This window comes from Typopeltis vanoorti, chromosome 22, assembly GCF_054136105.1.
Source record: "Typopeltis vanoorti isolate ZY-2024b chromosome 22, IOZ_Tvanoo_1.0, whole genome shotgun sequence".
NCBI classification, from domain to species: domain Eukaryota; kingdom Metazoa; phylum Arthropoda; class Arachnida; order Uropygi; family Thelyphonidae; genus Typopeltis; species Typopeltis vanoorti.
In genome coordinates, this window is record NC_143570.1 from 13,940,084 (window position 1) to 13,967,987 (window position 27,904).

At 34.1% G+C, this 27,904-nt stretch overlaps 1 protein-coding gene across 4 annotated transcripts in view; it reads left to right on the top strand.

Annotated features, from left to right (window-relative positions):
• The window catches only part of asl (chromosome segregation ATPase asterless), a 385,090-nt gene that overhangs the window by 190,523 nt on the left and 166,663 nt on the right, over window positions 1–27,904 (top strand). For all 4 annotated transcript variants that reach the window (XM_090412113.1, XM_090412114.1, XM_090412117.1 and 1 more), the window contains one exon: window positions 8,901–9,031. In XM_090412113.1, coding sequence (XP_090268239.1) covers window positions 8,901–9,031 — 131 coding nt within the window. The remainder of the gene's footprint in view (window positions 1–8,900; window positions 9,032–27,904) is intronic.

The window sequence follows — 27,904 nt, forward strand, 5'->3', positions numbered from 1 at the left end:
AGGAATACAAACAGTAATACATATCCATACTCGAAGTAGAAAAAGCCATGAAAAACCTGAAATGTGAAAAGGATGCTAGATGAAATCCAGAAATGCTGAAATTTGGAAGGTATAAAAGTTTTATACCTTTGGAACAGATTACTGGAATCATGTATCAATTATGGAATGAAAATTAACATAAAAACAGGTAATGAAAATAGCAAGGAAAGAGGCAAGTATTGATATCAGAATAAATGGGGGAAAATTGAATCAAATAAAGACATTTAAATATCTTCCATCACTGTGATAGGAAGAGATGCCTTTAATAGAAAATGGAATTTATTCAGAAATAAAATGGATAGAAACCTAAAGAAAAGACTAATAAAATGTTATGTGTGGAGTTTTGCCCTCTATGCAGCTGAAACTTGGACATTAAAGAAAGAAGAAATTAAGATTTTGGAAAGCTTTGAGATGTGGATTTGGAGAAGGATGGAAAAAATCAAATGGACAGATAAAATAATTAATGAAGAGGTCTTAAAAAGAGTAGAAGAAGAAAGACGTCTGTTAAGGAGGATAAAGAGAAGGAAGGGAAACTGGATCGGACATATTCTGAGAGGGAATGGAATCGTCAGAGATGCCATCGAAGGAAAAATAGACAGAAAAAGACCCAAAGGTGGAGTAAGGAAAACAATGTTAGATAACATGCTGAATGGAGACAGGTACCTTGAAAGAGAAGGCTCAGAACAGAAGAGAATGGAAGGAAAGTTTTTGCTACTAAGAGAAGAACCTGCTCAATTGCAGAATACTCAAGAAGAAGAAGAAAAGTTTTATACTGGCTGCTCTGCATCATCATTCAGAAGACCTGGTCAGAGGGTTGAATTCTGGATGACTGGAGTAGAGCTTTCATAGTATCCATCTCTAAAAAGAGAAATAAAACTAAATGTGAGAATTACAGAAGTATTTCCTTACTGAGTGTTCCTGGTAAGATTTATGCAAGTATACTGGAGAAATGGCTAGGAAAAATTGTGGAGAAGAAGCTTGGAGAAGAACAAGCTGGTTTCAGCTCAAACAGAGGTTGTCAGGATCAAATTTTCACTTTAAGACAAATAGTTGAGAAATCTTGGGAATATAATTGCCAGTCTGGTTGGCCGAGTGATTAGCATATCTACTCTCCAGCCAAAAGGGTGCAGGTTTGAAAGCTGTCTTGGGCATGGATGTTTGTGAATGTCTGTGAGAATAATAGTTGTGGTGATGGGCAGTAGATGCCGTTGGTGTAGATGATACAGTTTGCTATAGTTGGTGGATTGTTGGTAGAGATGGAGAGTTGTAGAGTAGGTGCCCTCCCTCGATGAGTCTTTGGATTACTTGGAGGTGTCACGTAATAATAATAACACAAGGATATGTATTTAAGTTTTGTTGATCTGGAAAAGACATATGACAAGGTGTCAATAGGAAAGCTCTTCAAAGTGCTACAGTTATATGGTGTAAATGGGACACTATATCGAGCAATACGTAACCTCTATTTAAGCTGTAACTCAGCAGTTAGAATTGAAGAAGGTACAGGAAGATTGTTTGATGTTAAATCAGGGGTGCAACAAGGGTGCACATTATCCCCACTCTTATTCATTGTCTATATGGATCGCATGATGAAGGAAAATTGCCAATGTTAATCTTAGCTCTTTACTTCATGCAGATGATGATATACTTTTGAATAAATCCAGTACAAGTCTGCAAGGTTCCCTGACTAAATTAAATAACTGTTCTAGTAAATTTGGTATGAAAATCAGCAATAACAAGACAAAGAAAATAGGTAGAAACTTTAAAAACATCAAAGGTATCCTGAATGGTGAACCTATAGAACAAGTCAAATATTTCAGCTATTTAGGCACAATTTTTAGTGAAGATGACAAATTAAATATGGAAATAGACAACAGAATTAGTATAGCTGGTATGGTAGGAAGTATGCTGAGTAAATTTATATAGAATAAGAAAGATATTAGTAAAAACAAAAAACTAGCTATTCAAAAGACAGTGTTCAAACTAATTTTAATTTATGGATCTGAGTTAGAAATAAAACTGATCAAAGACTGGAGACCACAGATATGAGAGTTCTGAGAAAAATTAGTGGAGTGAATAGATGGCATCAATGACAGTATTTATTAAAAATTAGTATATTAGGAAATAACCTTGCCATTGTTAGCTTTCAAGAATGTGTTAGCAGAGCTAACCTCAGTTACTGTGGTCATTAAACAGAATGGAAGTGGAAAGATAACAAAACAAGTTTTTTGGCAGGAAAAAGACACTAATGAAAACCAAGATGGAGGTGGATTGATACATTAAAAAGTGGTTAGAAGACAGAAATATAAGATCTGATAATGTTGAAGTCTTAACAAATTAATTTGGAGGAAAATTGTTGATCGCAAGTTAGTAATGGTGTAACTTTTTCATGTGGTGCTGTCATAATGTACACTTCCCGTATGGTACATATCAGGAATTTGATGATGACATAATTTTGTTTTGCCTCAATTTGGCCTTAAAATGGTCTGATTCAAAATTGAAATGGCTCAAAATTTTAATATAAATCCTAAATGTCAGATTTCATTAAATTTTATCCAGCCAGTGAAGAATTGACATCATCATTTTGAAATATAGCCCAATTAATTATAGGGAAAAAAAAAAAGTTTACCAGTCACTCTTCATTGTCAAACTAAATATTACTATACTATACATGTGCATGCCACCAAATATACATATACTCTTATAACTCTTTATGTGCTATAAAATTTGAAACTGTTCAGAGTTAAATTTTAAATTATCATTTCTATGAGAACTGTCATGATGTTATTACAAAGAATTCAATAGTTCAATCAAATGGTGATACTTTTGTAAAAATCTGAGTGTATAAAAAAAGTGTAAACTTTTAATGTATTCAGATATATTTACAAGAAATTTTTTGTTGCATATTATCAATAAAATATATTAAGATAAATATTAGGGGAAATTTGTTTTAAGATTGTGTTATGTCGATTTGTCTTTTATGTTGAGGTGGCTATTGAAAAAGCTTAGAAATGAAGGAAAGAGTACTGTAGAAGGAATGATAAAGGTAACATGAAAACTGAAGATAAAGATATTTTAGATGTTTGGAGTAATTACTTGAAACACTGCTAAATGAAACAAGAAGTGATACCATGGCTGTAGAAAACATTCGAGAGGAATAGTCAGACGTGCATATCAAGACTTAAGTAGAAAAGGCCATCACAAACCTGTAATGAAGAATGGCAGCTGGAGTAGATGATATTCAACTAGAAATGCGCCAATATGGAGGTATAAAAGTTTTGCAGTAGCTACTCTTCCTACTTCAGAAAGCTTTACAGAGTAATTTCCCAACTGAGTGTCTTGGTAAAATTTATGCAAGCATACTTGAAAAAAGACTAAGAAAAATGGTGGAAGGGAAGCTGGGAGTACAACTTGGGTTTAGGACAAATGCAGATTTTCAAGTTCAGATTTTGACTTTTAAAAAAGATAGTTGAGAAATCATGGGAATATAACAAGCACCTGTTATATTTCTACAATTACTTGGTTTAGTGCTGTGTGCCTGTGACAGTATTTTTCCTCTTGGTATTAGTTATACTGTTAAGCTTAATTATGGATAATGAACAACATCTAAGACTTTCTGTATGAATCTGTATTTAAGTTTTGTAGATGTGGAAAAGGTGTATGAAAAGGTACCAAGAGAAAAGCTGTTCACCGTGCTACAATTATGTAGTGTGAATAGGACATTATATCAATCAATACATAGTCTATATTTGAGTTATAAGTCAAAAGTTAGAATTGGAAGTAGGCACAGAAAGATGGTTTGATGTTAAATAAGGTGTGGGATGAGAGTTCATATTATTGCTATTCATTCATTTATATGGATCACATTATGAAGGAAAGTGCCATTAAAGCTTATATTAGAATTGGAGTTGTTAATCTCATTTCTTTACTTTGTTATGCAGATGATGATATGCTTCTAAACAAATCCATTATAAGTCTGCAGATTTCCTAAAATCGAATAACTGCTGTAATAAATCTGGTTTGGGGGGGGGGGGAAACACCTGAAAATAGGCAGGAACATTGATAACATCAGCTGTCCTGAATGCAGAACTTACAGAACAAGTAAAGCAATTCAGCTATTTAGGTTCAGTTTTTCGTGAAGATGAAAAATTAAATATGGAATTAGACAACATAATTAACAAAGCATATGATAGAAAGTCAACTGAATAAATTTATAAGAGAGAAATTAGTCAAAAGCACTAAATCAGTTGTATACAAGACAGTGTTTAAATCAATTTTAACTTGTGGATCTGAGAAATGATTTAGGAATAAAACATTTGATCAAAGACCGGAAACCATTGATATGAGAGTTCTTAGAAAGATTAGGGAGTGAACAGGTGGGTATCAATGGCAGAACCATATTAAAAACAAGAATATTAAGAAAGAACTTGACATAGTTAGCATTAATGAATGCATGAGCAGAGCTAATCTCAGGTGGTATGTTCATTTAAACAGATAGACAGAGGAAATGTTAGCAAAACAGGTTTTTTTTTTTTTTTGCCATGATGGAAAAAGACCCAGAGGCAGACCAAGCAGTTTGTATCTTAACAAGTACCTTATATATACAGTAAGAAGTTTTTACTGAAATATAAGATCTGACAATATTGGAGTTCTGGGAGATAACAGATTAATTTGGAGGAAAATTGTTGATTGGAAGTTAGTAACGATTTAAGCTTTTCATTTAATACTGTTATAATATCCTGTATATTCTCTGAGAGTATGTAGCTTTTGATGATAATGATGATTTGTCTTTAAAAAATTTTGCATTGTAAGTTTTTCAGAATGAAATGTTAACATGTAAAGAAACTCATCTGTGTAATAGCTCATGGTTCCATGTGTGTTTCTATATATATATATATATATATATATATGGACAGATTGACAGAGGAAATGTTAGCAAAACAGGTGTTTCTTGCTTTCATATCTATTTTTATTTGTGTCTATTATGTGTGTTTGTGTCTAGTATCTTGGTGATTATTCATTTTTACTCGGTAGAAAATATTATAAATTATTTGAAATGACTGATACTGAGAGATAAAGAGATGACATGGTTTATTTAAAAAGATACTACTAGTTTACTAATTTCATTGAATGGATCAACTTCTTCAGGTATAACAGAGACTTAAAAATTGCATTAACAGTACTAGTCCAAAAAAAAAAAAAACATAACTGGTAATTAATTTACGGAATTAACAACACATATAAAGTAAATTAATTAAAGAACTTTAATGAATCACTTCTATATTTCGACAATGTCACATTGTCATCTTCAGGAACATAAAGATATGGTATGTGCACTACAGGAACTAACAAAGTAAATGAGGAAGAAATTAAGACACTAATTTTGTTCCTAAAGTCCTAATGGTGCCCTCTTGCGGGCTAATTTGGTAGTCTTGGCCGTTGGGCTGAAGTTCTCATAATGAAAGTCTCCCAAATTTGGGGCAGTTTCATGCACCCAAATTTGTTGAGGTCAGGAACGTTTTTTAGAGCTGCTGAAGATTCTTTGAATAATCTTTCGTATTTAAACTTGCTGCGATGGATTATTTTTGTCTTCTTCCAACGAATTTTATGGTGGGTATCTAAGGCATGGTCTGCCAGCCCAGAGCGGCTGTACTGGTGAAACCGGATGTAGTCTTGGTGTTCTGAAATCCTGATATTTGTTGTTCTGCCTGTTTGGCCAAAGTAGGACAATTTGCAGCTGCAAGGGACCTGGTATACACCAGGTAGGTCTAGGGGAAGTGGTTGGTCTTTGGTAGAGCGGATAAGGGATGCCAACTTTTTATATGTCTGTAACAGGAAGTAAGGTCATATTTCTTGAGGATATTAGTTATTTTTTCAGAGGTGCCCTGGATGTAGGGGATAGTGATAGACTTGGTGTAGTCTTTATTGTTGAGGGGGGGAGGGGGGTTGTGGTTTTCAGGTTTTAGTATTTTTTGGATTTTTTTGGGGTTATAGCCATTGGCTAAGAAAGTGTTGAGGATGTGGTTTAGTTCCATAGTCAGGGCCTTGTCATCTGAGCAGATTAATTTTGCCCTGTTATATAGTGTTTTTATCACCCCATATTGTTGTGAGGGGGGGTGGTGGGATTGCTGGTGAATGTACCTGCCAGTGTGGGTGGGTTTTCTGTAAACAGAGAAAACCAAAGATCCATCAAGCTGGCGGGTGATTAAAGTGTCTAGGAAGGGGAGGGTGTTGTTTTCCTCTTTTTCTAAGGTGAACTGGACTCTGGGATGTTGGTTGTTTAAGTGTGTTAGGAAGGAGTGGAGTGAGTCTGAGCCATGTGGCCAAATAGCAAACACATCATCCACATAACGAAGCCAAATAGTGGGTTTTTGTGGGGCGGAGTTTAAGGCTTTTTCTTCAAATGTCTCCATAAAGAAATTGGCCAAGGGTGGGGAAAGTGGTGAACCCATGGCTGTCCCCTCTATCTGTTTGTAGAAATTTCCTTGCCAAACGAAATAGCCTGAGTTCATTGTGAACTGAAATAGGGCTGAGATATCGGGAGGAAACTTGGCTTGGATGAGCTCAAGGGTTTCTTTGAGTGGGACATTAGTGAATAGGGAGGAGACGTCAAAACTGACCATTATGTCAGTGTGTTGGAGTGTGAGGTTTTCTATACTGGCTTTAAAGTGGGCCGAGTTTTTTATGTGTGATGGTGTGTTGCCAGTGTAGTGTGTGAGCGTTTTGGCTAAATGTTTGGCTAATTTATATGTGGGGGAATCAATGCCATCCACTATGGGACGTAATGGCACATTTTGTTTATGTATTTTTGGGAGTCCATATAATCGGGGGGGGGGGGTCTAGAGTTATAAGGTTTAAGCTTGTTGGTGACTTCCACAGGCCAAGAAGTGACTTTCTTAAGGAGTCTGTGGATAGTTCTAATCTGAGAGCTGGTCGGATTATATTCAATGGGGAGGTAAGTAGTACGGTCTCGTATTAAGGAATTTAGCTTACCTTTGTAGTCTTTTTGATTGAGTATCACAGTGGCGCTTCCCTTATCAGCTTTGGTGATTACTATTTTTTTGTTGTTTTTTAATTCTTGTAGGGCTGTATATTCGTTTTTGGATAAGTTGGATTTTGGAGGTTTGGCTTTAGTGAGAACACCGACTACATCCAGTCTCACGTTGTTGGCGATATGGATAGGCAGGTTGCGAATTCCACGCTCTATTTGAATCATGATTTCTTCAGCAGGAATCCTTTTTGGAGCTAGGGCGAAATTGTGACCACGTGAAAGTGCGGTGAGTGCTTCAGGCTTTAAAACTGCCGACGAGAGGTTGACTACTGTGTTAAGTGGTGGCTGGGGTACAGAAGTAGAAGTCTTGGTCAGGTTTTCGTATTTTTTTACGTGCCGACTACGTATTTTTTCGAATTCCTTTCTTGCCGATGTGCATGATATGTCATGCACACTGCCCCAAATTTGGGAGACTTTCATTATGAGAACTTCAGCCCAACGGCCAAGACTACCAAATTAGCCCGCAAGAGGGCACCATTAGGACTTTAGGAACAAAATTAGTGTCTTAATTTCTTCCTCATTTGCTTTGTTAGTTCCTGTAGTGCACATACCATATCTTTATGTTCCTGAAGATGACAATGTGACATTGTCGAAATATAGAAGTGATTCATTAAAGTTATCTTTAATTAATTTACTTTATATGCGTTGTTAATTCCGTAAATTAATTACCAGTTATGTCTAACCAACGTATAAGTCTTACCACTAGAAAAAAAAAACAGTAGTACATTTTGAAAACAGTAATGCGAGCTTGAGTTCCAAATACTCGTGACAGCAGGGAGTCAACTTTTCAAAATGTAGTACTGTTTTTTTTTTTTTGGATTAGTACTGTTAATGCAATTTTTAAGTCTGTTATTTTTTGTATATTTCTTTGATTGTGATACCTGAAGAAGTTGATCCATTCAACAAAACTAGTAAACTAGTAGTATCTTTTTAAATAAACCATGTCATCTCTTTATCTCTCGGTATCAGTCATTTAAAATAATTTATATATATATATATATAGACACACACACATACACGAGGTGTGTTCAAAACAATTTTTGAACTTTTTAAATAGTGCACCAACCGGTACAAAGAGTGAACTGCAGCTACTGAGTGCACCTAGTGGCAACCAACAGACAAAAAGGTTTTGACAACAAACTGCATTTACCCTGTTATGCTATGAGCATTACGTTGATTTACATCCACTGAAGTGAGCACATGCACAATCTGTTCATCGGATTAGTGATAATGAAAGAGCTTGAAGAACAGTGTGTGTGTGACATTTTGCTGCAATCTTGGTAAAATTTTTGCAGAGACATTTTAGTTGCTTAACCAAGCATATGGGGAGGTCTCCTCGACTAAAAATTGCATGGATGAGTCAGTCAAAGATCAAGGTGATGTTGGTTGTGTTTTTTGATTGGAAAGGCATTGTCCTTTCCAATTAGTAGGGATTAACTGCCCTACTATAGCATTGCTAAGTTACTTGGCTGTAACAGCTCATTTTTCCTAATGTCAAGGAAGCGTGGATAGATGCACAATATTAAGTGTAATCAACGATAATTGCTATATAGATAGCAAATTGATAGCAGATTCACACAGTTCATAGTTGCATCATTCACTAAGATCACAGCAAATTTAAATTATTTATAAAATTTAAAGAAATAAAAGTCCTATACTAAAATAATTCAGATCTTTCACATCTCTTACTCATTCTTATATATATGATTAACCTTTGGAACTTTACTTTATTATCATATTTTTATCACTTAAGCATGTTAGTACAGTAATTAAGATTACTGTACTAACATGATTAAGTACTGTTCATTTATAGGAAGAAGTAACTAATCTCTATTCAGAATTGAAATGCTATGAAACGTCATATAAAGTTGGATTTCTTCCAAGTGGACCATTTGGTGACATCGATGAATCTGTTACTCAGCTGGGTCTTAAAAGAAAAATGGAGTATGGATTTCTTTCTTTTTTTACTGTTTTATCCATTTCATTTCATTACTCAAGTTAACACAAATTTTTATTTTTATACAGAAAATTCTTGAATCAACATTATTATAAGCAGTTAAGTTTTTAGCATACATTGTTAGAATGTGCTCACTTTTAACATGCATTTATTTTAATGTGAATGAACCCCACAGACTGTTGTAAACCTATTGTGCATTAGTACTGTGGGTGAGCTAAAGGTTATATATTCTGTAAACCCTGCTCTAGAGACCAACCATATAACTTTACAAGCTACTTCAGGCTCCAGTAATTAGGGTAATGGTTTTACACTAGACTATGAAATTCATCTTCCACCTTCCACATTGATGAACATTACTACCTGATGAGTATGAACAGATAGCTCTTACCACTATAAACTGCTTTTCTACCTCAGCTGAGTCACTGCAAAAATAGAAATTTTATTACTGCAAATACTGTGCAGTTGGATTCTGACCTATGACCTATTGGCTGGAGAGCAGCCAATAGGTCATAGGTTAGAATCCACTCAGCCAACCAGGATTTGGAAATAGAGTTACCGCTTGGTAAATATAACTGGTTTGTTCTCTGTAGTCAGCTATCACATGAGTAACTCTATTTAGTAAGAGAAGAGGTGAACAAAACAGATATCAGAGCAAGACTCCAGATCGGTCTGGCTGAGTGGATAGCATGCCTGTTCTCCAGCCAACAGGTTGTGGGTATGGGTGTTTGTAAAAGTCTGCTCTGGATGAGCTTGTATAATTCCTTAAGTTTATAAGCCTTATCTTTTTTTTTTTTCTTTTTTTTAATTAAAAAAAAAACATGATACAGACATGCAAAAGAGATTTTTCTATACATGGTATAGGGCAGTGGTGGTGAACCTTTTTGTGTGCGTGTGCCAAAAGTTTACAAATCGAGTTGATGACGTTCCGGTGCATGCCAAAAATTTACAAATCAAGTTATGACGTGCCGGGCAGTTTTTAGTAGGGGAAAAAATTAATTTATAATATTATATAATATTTTATTTTATTTATAATATTTATTTATAAATTTATAATATTATTCAGTGTAAAATTGATTATTGTATTATTAATTTGATTTTAATGATGTTAGTTTGAAAAAAAAAAAAAAACTGTAGTGAGAAAAATATTTATGCATTTTAACTCACCATAGAAGTCAACTGAGCAGGGGAAGCAACAGAAGGATGTCAACTTGTTGGCAAAATGCTTACTGTATTTACTTGAATTTATAATTTGGATAAAATTACTATAACTTGCTCTCGTGTATAACTTGCACCCCTGATTTTACTTTACGAAAAAAGACATAAAAAGTTTTGCATATACCTCGCACACAAAAAATGTTTAAAGTCGAGGCGATAGTAACTCGCTCCCTGCGGTAACGACACACCCTCCCCAACAGCCATTATACTATAGGAAGTATAATGCATCTGTAGTATATTACATTATACTACAGATGCAAGAAAAACAAATAGTTTTATTGTATCTCTGAATAAAGTACAGTGGCTTTTGCAGTCTGTGTAATATATTTCTCAACAAATAGTGTGATTCATTAGTTAGTGCCGTTTTTATTCCAGCTGTCTCTAATTGCACTATTATTGTCCCCCCTCACAGAAACGATGCTGTATAGACTCGAGCAAAACCATATGTTGCACCGAAACACAGTATCAAACTAAAAACTACTGTCCCATTTTTCAATTACATGAAATAAGTGTTTGTTTTATTGCATTTGAAATTCTCGATGTCATTATGACAGATCACAGAGGCTAACTTCATATAAAATTCTACCACGAATTGAAATATGTCAAATAATTATTGTGACCATACGTCCTTTAATTAAGAGGATAGTTCTTTATTTTACTGCTCTGTCCTTTAGATTTATTTTTTTTCTAAAATGGCCATTTTGTCCTTTATTTTGTGAATTGAAATAGAAAATTGAATATTGATGCCAATATGTATAAAGATGCATTTTATAAATTTTACCAAACCTACATTGATTATTTAAATACAGTGGTACCTTGATTTAGGCACTGAATTCATTCCTGACCACGGTTCGTATCTCGAAACCCAATTTTCCATTATATCTTATGGGAAATCAATTAATCCATTCCCAGATTCAAAAATTTAAAAAAAAATCCCCCCCCCCCCAAAAAAAAAACTATTCTCAACTAAATTAAGAAAATGAAAAGAAATGGAGAAGGAGTGAGAAGTAGCACATATTAATTTTTATTTATGAAATCTTTTGTTTTACATGATTAGTATGAAAATCATCTTCCATTAAATTGTAAAAAAAAATCAATTTTCTTGTGGCTGGTTTTGTGGTTCAGGAATTTTCAATTTGTTGTCATTAGTTGCTTCTTTTTGTCTCTTAGGTGAGGGAGGTTTAAAAAACCTATCCAATGTTGACTGAATCTGTCGTTTCCTTAACACCCTTCAAAAGTGATTAATGACATTGTCACTGAACGTGGCTCTAGAAACAATACCTTGATTTGGATGCCACTTGTTAACCAATTCGTCCCAGTGCTGCAAGATTTTTTTTATGTCACTTGTTGGAATTGCTCCCTTTTTGTTGCTGTTTTCTTCATCCTCTGAAGACATTTGCTTTTCCTCCTCATCCCTTTCTTTTTCCTGCTCTCTTCTTAACTCCTGTAGCTTCAGTGATCAGCTCAACATTGTGCTCCTCTACGTCTGCTTCATCAACTTCCAAATGCATGGTCTTGCCCAGGGAGACAACTGTATCTACAATGTCAATTTTGCTTTCAGGTCTTTCCAATGCAGTTCCTCGAACACAGTCGTGCCATAACTTTTTCCAGGCTGATTTTAGAGTTCTCACAGAAACATCTTCCTATGCCTGACTAATAAGACGCAAACAATAAAGAATATTGAAGTGATTATTCCAGAATTCCCTGAAAGTTAATTCTGTGTTGGTGATAACTTTGAAACATCTTTGGAAAAAAGCTTTGGTATAAAGCTTTTTGAAGTTGGAAATAACATATTGATCCATTGGTTGTAGGAGTGGTGTGGTATTAGGAGGCAAGAACTTAATTTTGATGAAATTAAACTCTTCATCCAAATCTTCTTCCAACTGTGGTGGATGTGCTGGAGCATTGTCCATTATAAGAAGAACTTTCTTAGCAGAACCTTTTCTTGTATATACTGTTTCACTGTGAGAGCAAAGACCTCTGTCATCCACTCACAGAAGAATTGCCTGGTTACCCTGGCTCTGCTGTTACTTCTCCACATAACGCTGACTTTCCTGTTAACTTTCTGCTTTTTAAAGACTCTAGGATTTTCAGAGTGGTAAACCAATAGCAGTTTTATTTTCAGGTCACCACTGGCATTGGCACAAAAAAGCAAAGTTAGTCTGTCTTTCATTGGCTTGTGTCCTGGCAGTGCCATTTCCTCCTTAGTGATGAACATTTTCTTAGGAATATACTTTGTGTATACTTTGCATCCCATCGTTGCTTACCAAATTTCAAAACCTTACACTTTGCAACATTGAACTGATAGTTCCATTTACCCTGCCCATTCATGCAATCTATTCAAGTCCTCCTGCAAAGCCATAACATCTGCTTGGCTCTGTATTGTTCTCCCTAATTTTGCATCTCTGCAAACAGCTGTATATCACTCGTTAAACCCATCCTAATATGATTAATATACAAATTGAACAACAATGGTCCCAAAACTGACCCCTGCGGTACATCTCTAGTGACCTTCCTCTTTCGGGATACTGCACCCCCCCCCCCCCCCATATACAACCTTCTGATACCTATCTGACAGCCAGTCACTGATCCAACTCAGAAGTCTGTTATTCAGTTCCGTCTGTTTCAATTTATTTAACAGATTGTCATGTGGCAGCCCACATGATATCTCAAAGAATATAATAGATAATACTAGTTCTTAACTGTGCATAAATATAACTGCCAATACTGTGCATTGCATTTGCTTGTAATTATGTCCTATGGTTGGAAAGATATTTTCATAATGTGGGGTAAGATGCATAGCGTTAATTAAAAATTAAACAAGATTTGCCATGTTTTACCATCAATTAGCTGTCAGCATCGATAGGAAAAGAAGTAGAAAACATACAATAAGTCTGACCTTGCCACATGTACATGGTATTCTATATACCCCAGGATATTTTGTAAAATAAGCAAATGTAGGAAGTTTTGTAAGATGTAGACTATTTTGATGGCTGTTCAAATGTTGATTGTTTTGATAAGATTAAGCATTTTTTATATTGGTTGGACAAGGAGAAGTTTCAAAATACATATATAAAAAAAAGCACAACAGTGTAACATAACAGGAAAGAAAAAAAAGTGGTTTCAGTTCTGTACACATCTTCTGTGAACATCATGATGTGGATTGGCTATCGGCTTTCATGCTGTGCTTGGAAGACTAGGATGTTTAAAGAGTCTTCTTGAAGTGATTTGTATTTGTAGCACCACAGAAACCAGAGCCTTATACTTCATGTCATCTGGAAGTCTCTTATTCATTTGTGTATACAAGAGCTCTGTTATGCAATAACAGAGCTAAAGACTTATTGTATTAATAATACAATAAGTAATGTGCAGACTGTACACTTATTGTAAAATAAGTGTACAGTCTGTACATTACTTATTGTGTGTTTTTTACTGCTTTTCCTGATGATGCTGTCAGATAAGTGATGGCAAAACATGTTTTGCCATCATTTATCTGACAGTTTGTCTATTTTTTTAATTTGAAGTTTGTCTTTTTTTTTTTAATAAATCTATGAGTATTACCACACATTATTTAGGCTTTTGTAATTATCACATCAAGACTTAGAATTGAATCATGTTATACTATAAGAGGAAAATTTATAGGAACTTGGAAATTAAAGGTGAATTAGCTAGTCTTTTATTTGTAAAATTTTAACATGTAAACTGGCAGAGAATTATGCAATTTGTGGATGATATAATTGCCTCATAGCAGTAGTTTTGAAATAATCTTAACAACAGCAACCATGGTTAGAGAATCACATCAGAATTCATGTTGAATATGATATTCGATAAATTGAAAGAATTCCACCAATCTCGCTATCTGTAATCCATTACTACCTGGTGAGTATGAACAGATAGCTCTTACCACTGTAAACTGCTTTTCTATCCCAGCTGAATTGCTGTAAAATGGAAATTTTATTACTGCTTTTATAAAATATACATTTTATCATAATGCTGTTTAAGTAGTGTTATCATAATTTTGTCATGATAACACTACTTAAACTCATCCACTATCTACACATTCACTACCCTCTCAAACAATGCATTCCATGCTTCCACCACTCCCCATGCAAAAAACTTCTTATCCTTTTACTCACCATTCCCTTTTGCAACTTTCCAGGGATGGCCCCTTGGTATTTATTTATTATTATGGTCTTTCTATCCCTAAAGAAGAACCACCCTCCCCAGTTGGTGATGAACTGATCAATGGTGCATTGCCAACAAGAAGAAGAAGAAGAACAAAAACATAAAATCAGCACAATCGTTAGAGCCTCCGTAGCTCAGTTGGTATAGATGAAGCCCTTTGGTCGGAAAGACCTGGCTTCGATTCCCGTCCATGACATGAGGAACCTCTACTGGTCTCTTTCGAGTAAAGGTGAGTTAGCTGATCTCATATGGAGGTAGAAAGTTTTTTCACCCAGAAACTCATTTTTTTTTGTCCCTCAGAACAGGCAAACTGGCCCACGAACACACAGGGATTTAGAGTAAAATAAATTAAAGACAATAAAAAATTATATACTTGGTTTAATCCTTTATCCAAGTGTAAGCAAACAAGTTTGTGCCTGAACTATTTTCATGACTGGGGCAACTCGTATAAAGAAGCTAAGCTCGTATAAAGAAGCATAATGCAAAGCACATCTCCTTGCTGACATGTATAATGCTATGCATTATACATTACACTTGGATAAATGATTAAACCAACTGGAAAAACTTCCAATGGATTTACGGTCATAAATACCTACTTAATCCTTCATTAGGAGTGCTCAACCAGTCCTACGGGACGGATGAGGAATGGGAAGAACCCCATACGAATAAATAAATAAATAAATAAATTTTTATTATTATTATTATCCCAAGACCTCATGTAGTCACAGACCCATCCAGGAGGCCCCCCCCTGTCATGCCCACAACCACATCGTGCCATGCCCCAAACACATTCAGATTGTCTGAAGATGCCATGCCCCAGGTAATGCATTCCAATCATTCACAACTCTCCATGCAAAAAACCCATTTCTCATTCCCCTGTTCCTCCCCATACAGCCTCCAGGGATGACCAGATGATGTGATTTTCAGTCTTGTGGATGGGCAGAAGAGGGGGGTGGTGTGTTCTCCCTCAAACTCCTGCCATTCAACTCTAATCCTACAACAACCCCCTTACCAACTTGTATATCACACCACCCCTTTCTTCCCATCCACAAGACTGAATATCACATCATCCTCACCTTTCCTCATATTCAACACTCCAGAGGTCAAAAACCACTTTGACCAGTTGCCTCTAGACCCTCTCCAACATCTCTTCATCCTTTTTAAATTTTAAAACTAGGTGACCAAATATGTGCACAGCAGTCCATATGCAGCCCTACCAGAGCACCACACAGTAGAACCACAATCTCCCCACCTCTACAAGTCAGTGTCCTTCGCATCATCTCCAGAACTTGCCGCATTGTCACCACAAATCTGGCAATATGCCCTCTAAATATTAGATCCTTATCCACCATCACTCCAAGATCTCTTGTTAAATTCCACATCCCATCTTTGTTTTCCAAATTTTAAAACCTTACATTTCGTAATATTGAACTGACATCCCATCCCTGTGCCCATTCACTCAGTCTGTTCAAGTCTTCTTGTAAGGCCACAACATCCACTCTTCTCCTCATAATTCGTCCCAACACTGTATCATCACCTGCAAACAACTAAATATTCCCATTCACATCTTCCCCAATATCATTAACATACAGATTAAACAGCAATGGCCCTAAAACAGATCCCTGAGGCATGCCACCAGTGACCCTTCTTCTCTGGGATATTGCTTCCCCATTAGAAAGCCGGTCTCCAATCTAATGCTCCAGTCTAACATCCAACTCCATCCGCTCTAGTTCAACTATCAATTTATCATGCAGTAATCCATCAAAAACCCTTACCAAGTCTAAACATACATTTCCCACCTCCAGTGAACCTGCAGTCACCTTATCGTAATAAGTAAGTAGATTATTAAAATATGACCTCCCTTTAGCAAATCCATGCTGTCCATCAAAGATAATATGATTGTTGTCAACCCAATTTTGGATCCTGATTCTCACCAGCTCCTCAGCCACAACACCAAATGTACAGAATAGCTTATAATTTGATGCTTGAATTCTGTCACCTCTATGAAGTGGTACAGTCCTGCCTTCCCTCCACTCCTCTGGAACTTGGCCCAGTGTAAGACATATTAGACAAACATGTCAAGGCAGAGGTTGACACATGCCTTGACATGGGATGACATATCAAGTTCACAGCCTCATTAACATCAAGTTTGCCCAATTCCCCACATACTCTCTCCACACTCACAGTCTCTCCTCCTCATCATCCACTGCTCCCAAACTCTCCACAGTGTCACATCCACAATGATGACAGAATTTGCTGGCTGAGAAAGAACTCCCTAAGATTTCCCTTGCCCTCACTAGCTAACTGCTGCTCATACTGAACTTTTGCGACCCTTACCAACTGAGTCACCCTCCCTGTCTGTTCTTTGTATTCCTCGTGGAATTGACCATCACCACTCCTGCCATGTTGTCCCCATAATGTCCCCTCTCTCTCTCTGCATTGCATGCCCAATCTCTTCACTCATCCATTTCACACCTACCTTATTTAACCTTCTGACCTTTAAAATACATTTAGTCATTGCTTCTACTAGATAGTTCTTGAATATCACCCAAGCAGTCCTCATCTCCCTTCCACCCAACTACTCATTCCATGCTACTACTGCTTCAAGCTGTCTCCTTAGCTTATCATAATCACTAGTCCTGTAGCTCCACATATACCCCTTCTTCACAGACGTTCTCACATGGCTTGCAACGCAACCACCTAGACAATCAACTCCTGGCCACTCTCACTAACCGGAGGGAGACCTGACACCTCATCTCTAATAACATCCTCTGATGAGATGATCAAATCCAAAATCCTCGTGTGTCCTCTGTTACATACTACCTGAGGTAGTTGTCTCTCAAAAACCCAAGAAACTCATTTTCTTTACTTTCTGTTGCTATCTCATCATCTCAGTCTTTATTGCCATAATTAAAATCACCCATAATGATCATCCTTTTCCCATTTGCTTGGCTAATTTGCTTATACATTTTCTGGTCACTACCCTCCACATTACCAGATCTATAGCAATCCAATGATGTATTTTATTCTATTCACCTCTCTCTCACATCATACTGCCTCAAAACCACTACAACTATTTTTCCTTTGATTCTCTACCTTGTATGAACATAACTCTTTTTCTATCATCAGTAGCATTCCACCTCCCTTTTTACCTATTCATCTCTATTCCTAGTAGATGATGAATAAAATAGGGATATTGTGAAAACTTGACTTAACCTGATTTTACATCACATCACACTTTGTACTGCTTTCAACTTAAGTAAACTATATATATTATACTAATATATATATATATATCCTGTTTACTCCATATAACTGTAGTGCTTTGAATTTTTCTCTTGCCATTTTGTTATATGCCTCTCCAGATATATGAAGTCTAAATATAAATTCTTGTTATATTCTTTCATGATTTCTTGAGTCTTAAATTAAAAAATTTGATTTCCACACGTTTTGTGTGAACCCCACTTTTTCTCCAAGTTTGTCTTCAATGGTAGTTTTTTTATCTTTTTCTCAATTATGCCTGCATAAATCTTATGATAGATAGGAAAATTTCTTTATAATTCTCACATTCATTTTTTAAAATATTTATGTAGGATCTGTGTGATTCATATAGAAATCAAATTTCTGTCTAGGCCTTTTGATTTGTGCAGTGTAGCAACTGTTGTATCTTCTTAATTCAGCATTTTTTGGACATTTTTCCATATTTCAAGTTTCTGATGTTTTTTTCTAACTTGTTTTATCAGTTTCATATTTAGTAAGTAGGGTGGTGATCTTGCATCAGGCAGTGAAATTCATCTCCCACCTAATGACAATCACAAACGTTTCACAAACAAAAGAAATTCTACCTACATACTCAGCATTAAAACATTTCTGTATGACTGGTACTCTTTTTTCTTCTCTGCTGTTTGGATCTCCAATAAGAACAAGCCTTTCTTTTTTCTTTATCTGTAAAGCAATTGATAAAAATCTAAATGACATGAAAAATTCCTTTACTACTAATTTTTTTGTCTTCTTAAATCAGCTGTTGACTGTATATACAATGAAGATCAAATTTCCATTTTGAAGTTTACACATATCACTCTGCTTGAAACTGCCTAACATTCAAGCAGTTTATATTCATATTTAACATTGGATATTATAGCTACTCTTTCCTTTCCATCATTATTGCTTGAATATCATATCTTATAGTTATTACTTAGCAGTATCTTATCTGAATTTTAGTCTTCTTGATCTTAGTTACACCAGTTATGTCAGCATTGCACTTCTCTAATTCTTCTGAAATTTCCACATCTTTTCCATTGCTGCTTCTCACATTGATATGCCTATCTTGAATTCTGATGATATCAGATGAGTTTGTTCCAGTAGCTGACTTTTCACTGTTCACCCTGATTCCTTGACTAACAAATTGGTGTTGTTTAACAAAGCAATGCCATTAAATGATATTTCATTATATATATTGTGCCATCATTTTTTTGCAAGTTAATTCAATAAAGAATGCAGTTTGGTCTGCTGTGTCCCAATTTTCTGGATATCTGCACTCATTCATTATCCTGATGGCTCCCTAACAATGAGGTGTGTTATAGGAAGTAGTGGATTGGACCAGTGGTGCACTCAGGATTTAATCTTGGGGCGGGGGCAAGTTGAGTAGATGATTTGAGAATATACAGTATGCATCACATACGACCTATGACTGAGCATCTGCAATGATCACCAATACATGATACTCGTGATCTCCTCTGGCCCAGCTCGGGCAAACGAAGTAGCATTCAGTCTGCCCGAGCACTACTTCGTTTGCTTTGTGTTCACATCAGCTCTGATTCCCCAGAGCTATAGTGCATTACCACCTTATGTGACCGCTAATTCATAAGTAGCATAGAAATAGAAGACACGAAAAAAAATGAATTTTAATTAGGAAAAGATTTTTGGAAAATTTTCTAGCGTTTTTTTTTTTCTCCTTTTTCTTTGGGGGTTGCCAGGGCCCCTTGCCTCCCTCCCCCTCTTGGTGTGCCACTGGATTGGACATTTAACATAAATCATGTCCAGTTCTCCATATTTTTTCCAGTAGATGCTGCAGCAAATGTGGAGATCTCTTCCCAGTTATCTAGCTGGGCAATTCTTAAGCAACCCTACTTTCAGATTTTTAATATGATCAGCTTATATATTTCAGTTTTCTAAGGCACTACTAAGTGTATCAATCCATTTTAAAAAAATCTTTGTTTTTGTCTGGGTGGTCTTTGTTTCTGCCTTTTCTGTTTTTAGTCTTCTTGATCTCAGTTACACCAGTTGTGTCAACATTGTACTTCTCTAATTCTTCTGAAACTTCCATATCTTTTCCATTGCTGCTTCTAACATTGATATGCCTATCTTGAATTCTGCTGATATCAGATGAGTTTGTTCCAGTAGCTGACTTTTTACTGCTTACCTTGATTCCTTGACCAACAAATTGGTCAAACACCTGCTTCACTAACATTTCATTTCTCATTCTTCATAAGTGACTGTACTACTTACATTTAGCTCTCTGCCTTACTAATTCTTTAATGGCAATAATTTTCTGGTCTTCTTTCAATTATTTTTAACATTTTTTACTCTAATATTTTTAATATGGATCTGTCATTGGTACCCTTTGTTTACTCCTCTGTTTTATCTAACATTAACATAAATATTAATATTATTAATATTATTTATTAACAGACCTACTAACAGTAGGTCTGTTAATATTTTATTCTAAATTTAATTAAGACCTTCACTTTTGTTATAAGAATACTTCTGAAAAATTATACTGATAGTAAAAATTTCATTTGTATTTTTAATCAATCATTAAATAAATTTATTTTAATTTAGCTAACAAAATATTTATAATGTAATTATTATAACTGAAGCAAAATGATTCTTTTTGTTAATACATAAATACACAGTAATCTACTGTTTATCTAGCTCTTCAATTATTAGAACATTCCAATAATTGATGGTTAGATAATTGAAGTATAATTTCATGGTGCTCTACCTGAAGTCAGTTGACAATCGATGGTTAGTTAATTGAAGGATCATTTTGAAGGATAGATTATTGTACGTACACACACACACACACACAAAATAGCTCACTATGAGCTTTCATTGTTTAAAATTCAGCTATAAATTTTATATAATTTATATATAAAATTTTATGTAAATTTTAAATATAAATAAATTTAAGAGCATACGACAATTGTGAAGTATGAAGGTAAAGTTTAGCAGTGACTACAGTGTATAATTCAGAGGGCCTATTCAGAAGGTCAAATTCCAGATTGGAGGAGAGCTCTCATAGTTCCCATATATAAAAAAGTGTTCCAGGATAAGATTTATGCAAGCATACCTGAAAGGAGGTTGAGAAAGATAAACTTGGAGAAGAACAAGCTGGGTTCAGGCCAAATAAGTTTGTCAATATCAGATTTTTGCATTAAGACAAATAGTTGGGAAATCATGGTAGGAATATGACAAGGATCCATACTTAAGTTTTTGTAGATCTGGAAAAGGCATACCACAAGGTGCTCAGAGAAAAGCCTTTCAAAACACTATAATTATATGGGGTAAATGGAACATTATACAAGCCAATACATAGTCGATATCTGTCAATCAGCAGTTAGAATTGAAGAAAATACAGGGAGATGGTTTGATGTAAAATCAGGGGTAAGACAAGGATGCACATTATCTCTACTCTTGTTCATCATCGATATTTATCACATTATGAAAGAAATAAATTAAAGATGCCAAGAAATTATACTCTTGGTTTATCCGTGTAAGCAAACAAAGTTTGCTCCTGAAGTATCTTCAGGACTGGACAACTCATATATAGAGGCTAATAACCTCACATCACTTGCCTTAGTTTCAACATTATGAAAGAAAGTTGCATTATGCCTGATATTAGAATGGATGTCAAACTGAGTTCTTTGCTTTATGCAGATGATGTTGTACTTCTAAACACACCTAGTACAAGTCTCCAGGATTCTCTGACTAAATTGAATAACAGCTGTAACAGATTTTGCATGAAAATCAGCAATAAAAAAACCAAAACTATGAAAACAGGGAGGAGCACGGAAAACTTCAACTGCATTCTGAATGGAGATTCTGTAGAACAAGTAAAATATTTCTGCTTTTTAGGTACAGTTTTCAGTAAAGATGGAAAGGTAAATCTGGAAATAGACAACAGAATAAACAAATCTTATATGGTGGGTAGCCAGCTGAATAAATTTATATGGAATAAGAAAGAAATTAGCCAAAATATGAAACTTGCATTATACAAGACAGTGTTCAAACCAGTTTTAAGTTATGGATCTAAGAGTGGGGTTAGAAAGAAAGCACTTGATCAAAAGAGACCACAGATATGAGGATTCTGAGAAAAATTAGGAAGTGAACCGATAGCATCAGTGGCAGAATCATATTAAAAATGAAGATATTAAGAAAGGAACTTGACATTAAACATTCAAGAATTTGTCAGCAGAGCTAATCTAAGATGGTATGGTCACTTAAATAGAATAGACGAGGAAAGGTTTAGCAAAAAAGGTATTTGATGCCAAGATGGCAGGAAAGAGACCAAGTGTTAATATTTAATGAATTTATCCTCTCGGCTGCGCCATTGTTCATATTTAATGATTTATCTTATATAGGCTGTGCCATTAGTTATTTATAATGTGTATTATAAATAATATTTCATTTACTAACAATTATTTTTATTTTTGACTCCGAGTGTCCCTATATGTTATTATATTTGCACAAAGAGTTCACTCCAATTGGTGCAATGACTTTAACTCACTCTTTCAGAATCCAACTAATCATTGACTCAGTACCAAGTACAAAATAAACACATTTAATAAAACTTAAAACAACATATATACACTTCTAGTAAAAATACATAACTACAATTGCAGATTATATGGATCCAAGGCCTTATTAAAAAAATATAAACTTACTCTTAAGACAAAACACCTTTTTTTTTTACAATCAAAAAAAATTGTTCATAGTCTTATTCTCTTCTTGTTAAGGCTCTTTCCAGAAGTTACAAGGTTCTGTACTTCATTTTTTAGGATCCCTTTAAAATTCCTTTTTACTGCCTCACACAAAACAAAATCAAGTTCCTTCCTACTTGAATATATCTTGGCCAGTTTATAAAAACTTAGTTTCAAGATTTCCCTTTTCTTTACTTATTCCTTCTTGAAACATATTATTTCCACTATTCCTTTTTCGGAATACAATATGAAATTTCCTTTTGACTGCCGCACACAAAAAAATCAAGTTCCTTCCAACTTGAATATATCTTGGCCAGTTTATAAAAACTTAGTTTCAAGATTTCCCTTTTCTTTACTTATTCCTTCTTGAAACATATTATTTCCACTATTCCTTTTTCGGAATACAATATGAAATTTCCTTTTGACTGCCGCAGACAAAAAATCAAGTTCCTCCCAACTTGAATATTCCTCGGCCAGTTTATAAAAACTTAGTTTCAAGATTTCCTTCTTCTTTACTTATTCCTTCTTGAAACATATTATTTCCACTATTCCTTTTTTGGAATACATATGAAATTTCCTTTTTACTGCCACACACAAAAAATCAAGTTCCTCCCAACTTGAATATTCCTCGGCCAGTGTATAAAAACTTAGTTTCAAGATTTCCCTTTTTCTTCTGTACTTATTCCTTCTTGAAACATATTATTTCCACTATTCCTTTTTCGGAATACAATATAAAATTTCCTTTTAACTGCCGCACACAAAAAATCAAGTTCCTCCCAACTTGAATATCCCTCGGCCAGTTTATAAAAACTTAGTTTCAAGATTTCCTTTTTCTTCTTTACTTATTCCTTCTTGAAACATATTATTTCCACTATTCCTTTTTCGGAATACTATATAAAATTTCCTTTTAACTGCCGCACACAAAAATCAAGTTCCTCCCAACTTGAATATTACTCGGCCAGTGTTCTAAAAAACTTTCCGAACGCTCTCTTGTTTACCACTGTAACTTGGATACGCAACGCTTTTCTTGTCAGCTGTCAATCAAACATCAAGTTCACTCCGGGAGCATGCGCACTTCAACAACGTCAGAAACTACGCATTGTAAAAATATGGCTGACTCGCTGTATCCACCAGCGCTGAAGAAAGTCTTTCATAAACACAAAATTCAACATTTAAAAATACAACAAACTTTCTTATAAATAATACAAATAATCAATTAAGTAAGTACTTCAATATTTTTACTTCTTTACATATTACTTCTAACATAATATTTTCATAACGAGCACATCACAAGTGCAGACACTGCGTGTATGAAAACAAAAACTAACAAGCAAAATTAATACGTAAAAATATTCAAAATTTTTAATATGATTATTTTTACATCAGTTTCATTTTTCTGTGAAAAAATTTTTTTTAAAAAAAAATTTTTTTATATTTAACCTACGTCTAAACAAACTTTTAATATTTATTTCTAGATCTTATATTTTAAAATCTAATCTAATTATCTAATCATTATGTATATCTTCTGAATCACTAGTTTCAGAATCATCTGACACTAGAGATAATTCTGAACTTTCTTCTTCCAAATTAGTATACTTAAAAATTTCATTTTTATACCTTTCAAACACTTCATTTAAACTACTTGAATGATGTCCTAAATCTATAGAATCATCACTATCAGAATCAGTTTTTTCTACAGGTTTTTGTGATTCTATAAGTTTCTGGGATTTCTTATCCTTACTAACTAAATTTGAGGTATCTTTAACTTCCCTTTTCTTATTTAATCCTATATTTATCAACCTATGAAATTCCGCTATACTTTCATCAATATTAGAATCAATTTGATTATCGTTATTCTTACATTGTACATCATCTGAAACATGTGTCTTAGGAATTCTAAAATTTCTTGTATTTTGGTTCACTTTACCAAAGTTTAATTTTTTCCTTCGCTGCATATTTGAATTATGAGTATTAAATCTATTCCCTTTCCTATCATTTAACTTTGAATAAGATTCACAATTAGTATTAGGAAAACTACATTCATCCTTCAATATTTTATTCATATTATCACCTAAAGTAACTAAATTTTTATTCCCCAAAAAGTACCTTTTTAATCTATCAGAATGTACATTTAAAATTTTACTAAGATTATTGACATCTTGAATTCTAAAATTCACAGGAGAAAAATTGTCTAAAATTCTAAATGGACCTAAGGCTTTCTTTCCTAATTTCCCAACTCTTTTAATACTAGATTTATCATCTAACAATACTAAATCACCTGGTACAAAAGATTTATAATTTCTAAAACGATTTATATATTGTCTAGTTTTCTGAGCACTTAATTTACTTATCTCACCTACTAGTCTATGAGTAGTGGAAAACTTATCTATTACTAATTCTAAATATTCATTTATATCACTGTATCCTGTATTTGGAATAACTGAAACAAGTTCATTAGGAAAAACTGGATCAAAACCATATAATGCAAAAGATGGTTTTTCCTTGATAGCAGAATGAAAAGCAGACCTACATGCAAATAATGTTTGAGAGATATGTGTATCCCAATCATTCATTTTGGTGTTTGCCAACTTTGAAAGTATTTGCTTTATGTTTCTATTTAGTCTTTCACACATACCATTACATTGCGGATGATAAGGTGTTGTAAAAATCTTCTTAACATTAAGCAATTTACATAACTGTAATAATAGTTCAGATGTGAAATTTGCTCCTTGATCTGAAAGTAAGGTCTGAGGAGTTCCATATCTACAAACTATCATATTCAAAAACTTTCTTGCAATAGTTTTTGCAGATTGGTCTTTCATTGATACTGCTTCAGGAAATCTAGTTAGCATGTCTATGACTACTAGAATATACCTATTTCCTTTTTTAGTAATTGGTAGAGGACCTACTACATCAATAGCAACAGCTTGAAATGGTCTAGTTGGAATTGGAAATAGTTGTAAAGGAGCTTTTCCTCTAAAAGGGGATCTTATTTGGCACTTATGGCATGATTTGACATACGTGAGTATATCACTCTTCATACCTTTCCAGATGTAACGATCCTTTATTCTTCCCAAAGTTCTAGAAAACCCTTGGTGTCCTGCTAAGTCAGAATCATGGAAAGTATACATAATCCAAGGAATCATTTCAGTTGGTGCCAATATTTTCACCTTCAATTTTCCATCTTCCATTTGTCTAGATAAAAGTAACCCATCTTTATCTAAATACAAATTTTCCAGATTCAAAAATGTATCTAGTTGAGTTTCCTCTTTCAATACTGCTTCATAAATAGTTTTTAGTATGGGATCATCCTTCTGAGCTTGGATAATCTTATCCTTTTCCCAAATTTGTATACTAGGATCCTTATTCTTTAGAGTTTCAATATTAAATACTTGATCATTTTCACTAGTATCTAGAAAAACTTCAGGAGACTGCTCTAATTTTCCACTGTCACCTGATTTCCTATCCAAACAGCATTCTACTCCACACAATGATACTGTATTATCAACAAAATTACACACAAACCCATGACGTTTCAGAAAATCAATTCCAAATATTATTTGTACATTTGGATTTGAAGATTCTGGAAGAACAATTAATGAATGAGAAATTTTTAATGGAAAACAAGGAATTGAAATAAAGACATTGATTTGCTTATAAGCTGAAATTTCAGATTCAAATATTCCTTTTAACTTAATTGGATTGCTTAAAACTGAAATATCATTTGGAATTAGAGATTTAATTTTGTTAAATAAGCTATAAGAAATGAGTGAAATGTGTGCACCTGTGTCAAGTAAGATTTCACAAGGTACATCTTCAATAAATCCTTGTAATACTGTTAAAGGATTACTTTCATTAGCATAAGGAGCTAATGCTACATCAAACTTTCTTTTATGGTTATAGCTGTCTTTGGCTTTACCCATGTTTAGTGAATAGTTTGACATTTCTGTCCTTGCCAGTATAATATTGGAATAATAACTAATTCCAGATTTACTTTTATTCTCTGATTTCTTATTTTGAAAACAAGATCTATCTCTAACATAACAATCTTTAGCAAAATGACCCTGTTTATTGCATCTAAAACATTTTGGAATGTATCTTCTATGAGATGCTTTATTCCTATTAATGCTATCAGATTTACAAGAAAAAGATTGATTATCTCTAAGATTTTTCGATAATGTTAAATCCGACATCATCTTAAACAGAAGTTCTTGTCCTTGTATTATGGGTCTCTGTTGTCTTTCTATTTCTTCACTCAGAAATGTTTTCAGTTCCTCATATTTTTCCAAATCATGTAATTTTACCCTGGAATCAGATTCTGGAATATCCTTAGTAAAATTCACAGAAGTTTCCTTAGACTTTTTGTTTTTATTTTCAGCTTTACCCTTTTGAAGCTTTTCTTCTCTCATTTTATCAGTACCCACAATGCTAGAAGAATGAGTTTGATTATGCTGAAAACAATTTACTTGCTTATTGCTTGAGGAATGAAATATATCTCTTAATCTTTCTTCCTTTTCTTTAACAAGCTCAAAACATTGTTCAAGGTTTCTAACTTTTTTCTTATACGCTGTTTCTTTTAAATTATCCTTGAGGCCAAGCCTAAACTGATTGAAGAGCAACCATTCTAAAGAGGATTTCTCTTCAGATGAAATATTAAATCCATGAGCAATGGTCCACAATCTATGATAATATTCAGAAACAGATTCCTTATTACCTTGGATACACTGTTGAATCTTCCAAATGTTAGGCCCTAATTCTCTTACATTTGAAAATTCTGATATTAGCAATCTTTTAAAGTTTGCATAATTGTCAGTATCTCTTAGTAAAGGAGATGTATTTAAGAATGTTTTGGCTTTTCCCAACAATTTATTACGAAGTATAATTAACAAGTGAAAATCTGACCAATTTCCTAAATCTTTAATTTTTTCTGCATACCTAAAAAATGTTTCTATGCTTTCACTACTATCACCTGAGAAAGAAGGTATTACTAAGGTTGGATTTATTAACCTAAAAAATTCTTCATCATTAACTGAAGGAACTTTACTACTAATATTACTATTTTCTGTAGCCATTTTTTTTTTGATTTGAGTCAAGATTTGCCTTTTGGATTCTAAAATAGTTTAGTCATAACCAATTATCCTGTCGTCGACTGCGCCATTGTTAATATTTAATGAATTTATCCTCTCGGCTGCGCCATTGTTAATATTTAATGATTTATCCTATATAGGCTGCACCATTAGTTATTTATAATGTGTATTATAAATAATATTTCATTTACTAACAATTATTTTTATTTTTGACTCCGAGTGTCCCTATATGTTATTATATTTGCACAAAGAGTTCACTCCAATTGGTGCAATGACTTTAACTCACTCTTTCAGAATCCAACTAATCATTGACTCAGTACCAAGTACAAAATAAACACATTTAATAAAACTTAAAACAACATATATACACTTCTAGTAAAAATACATAACT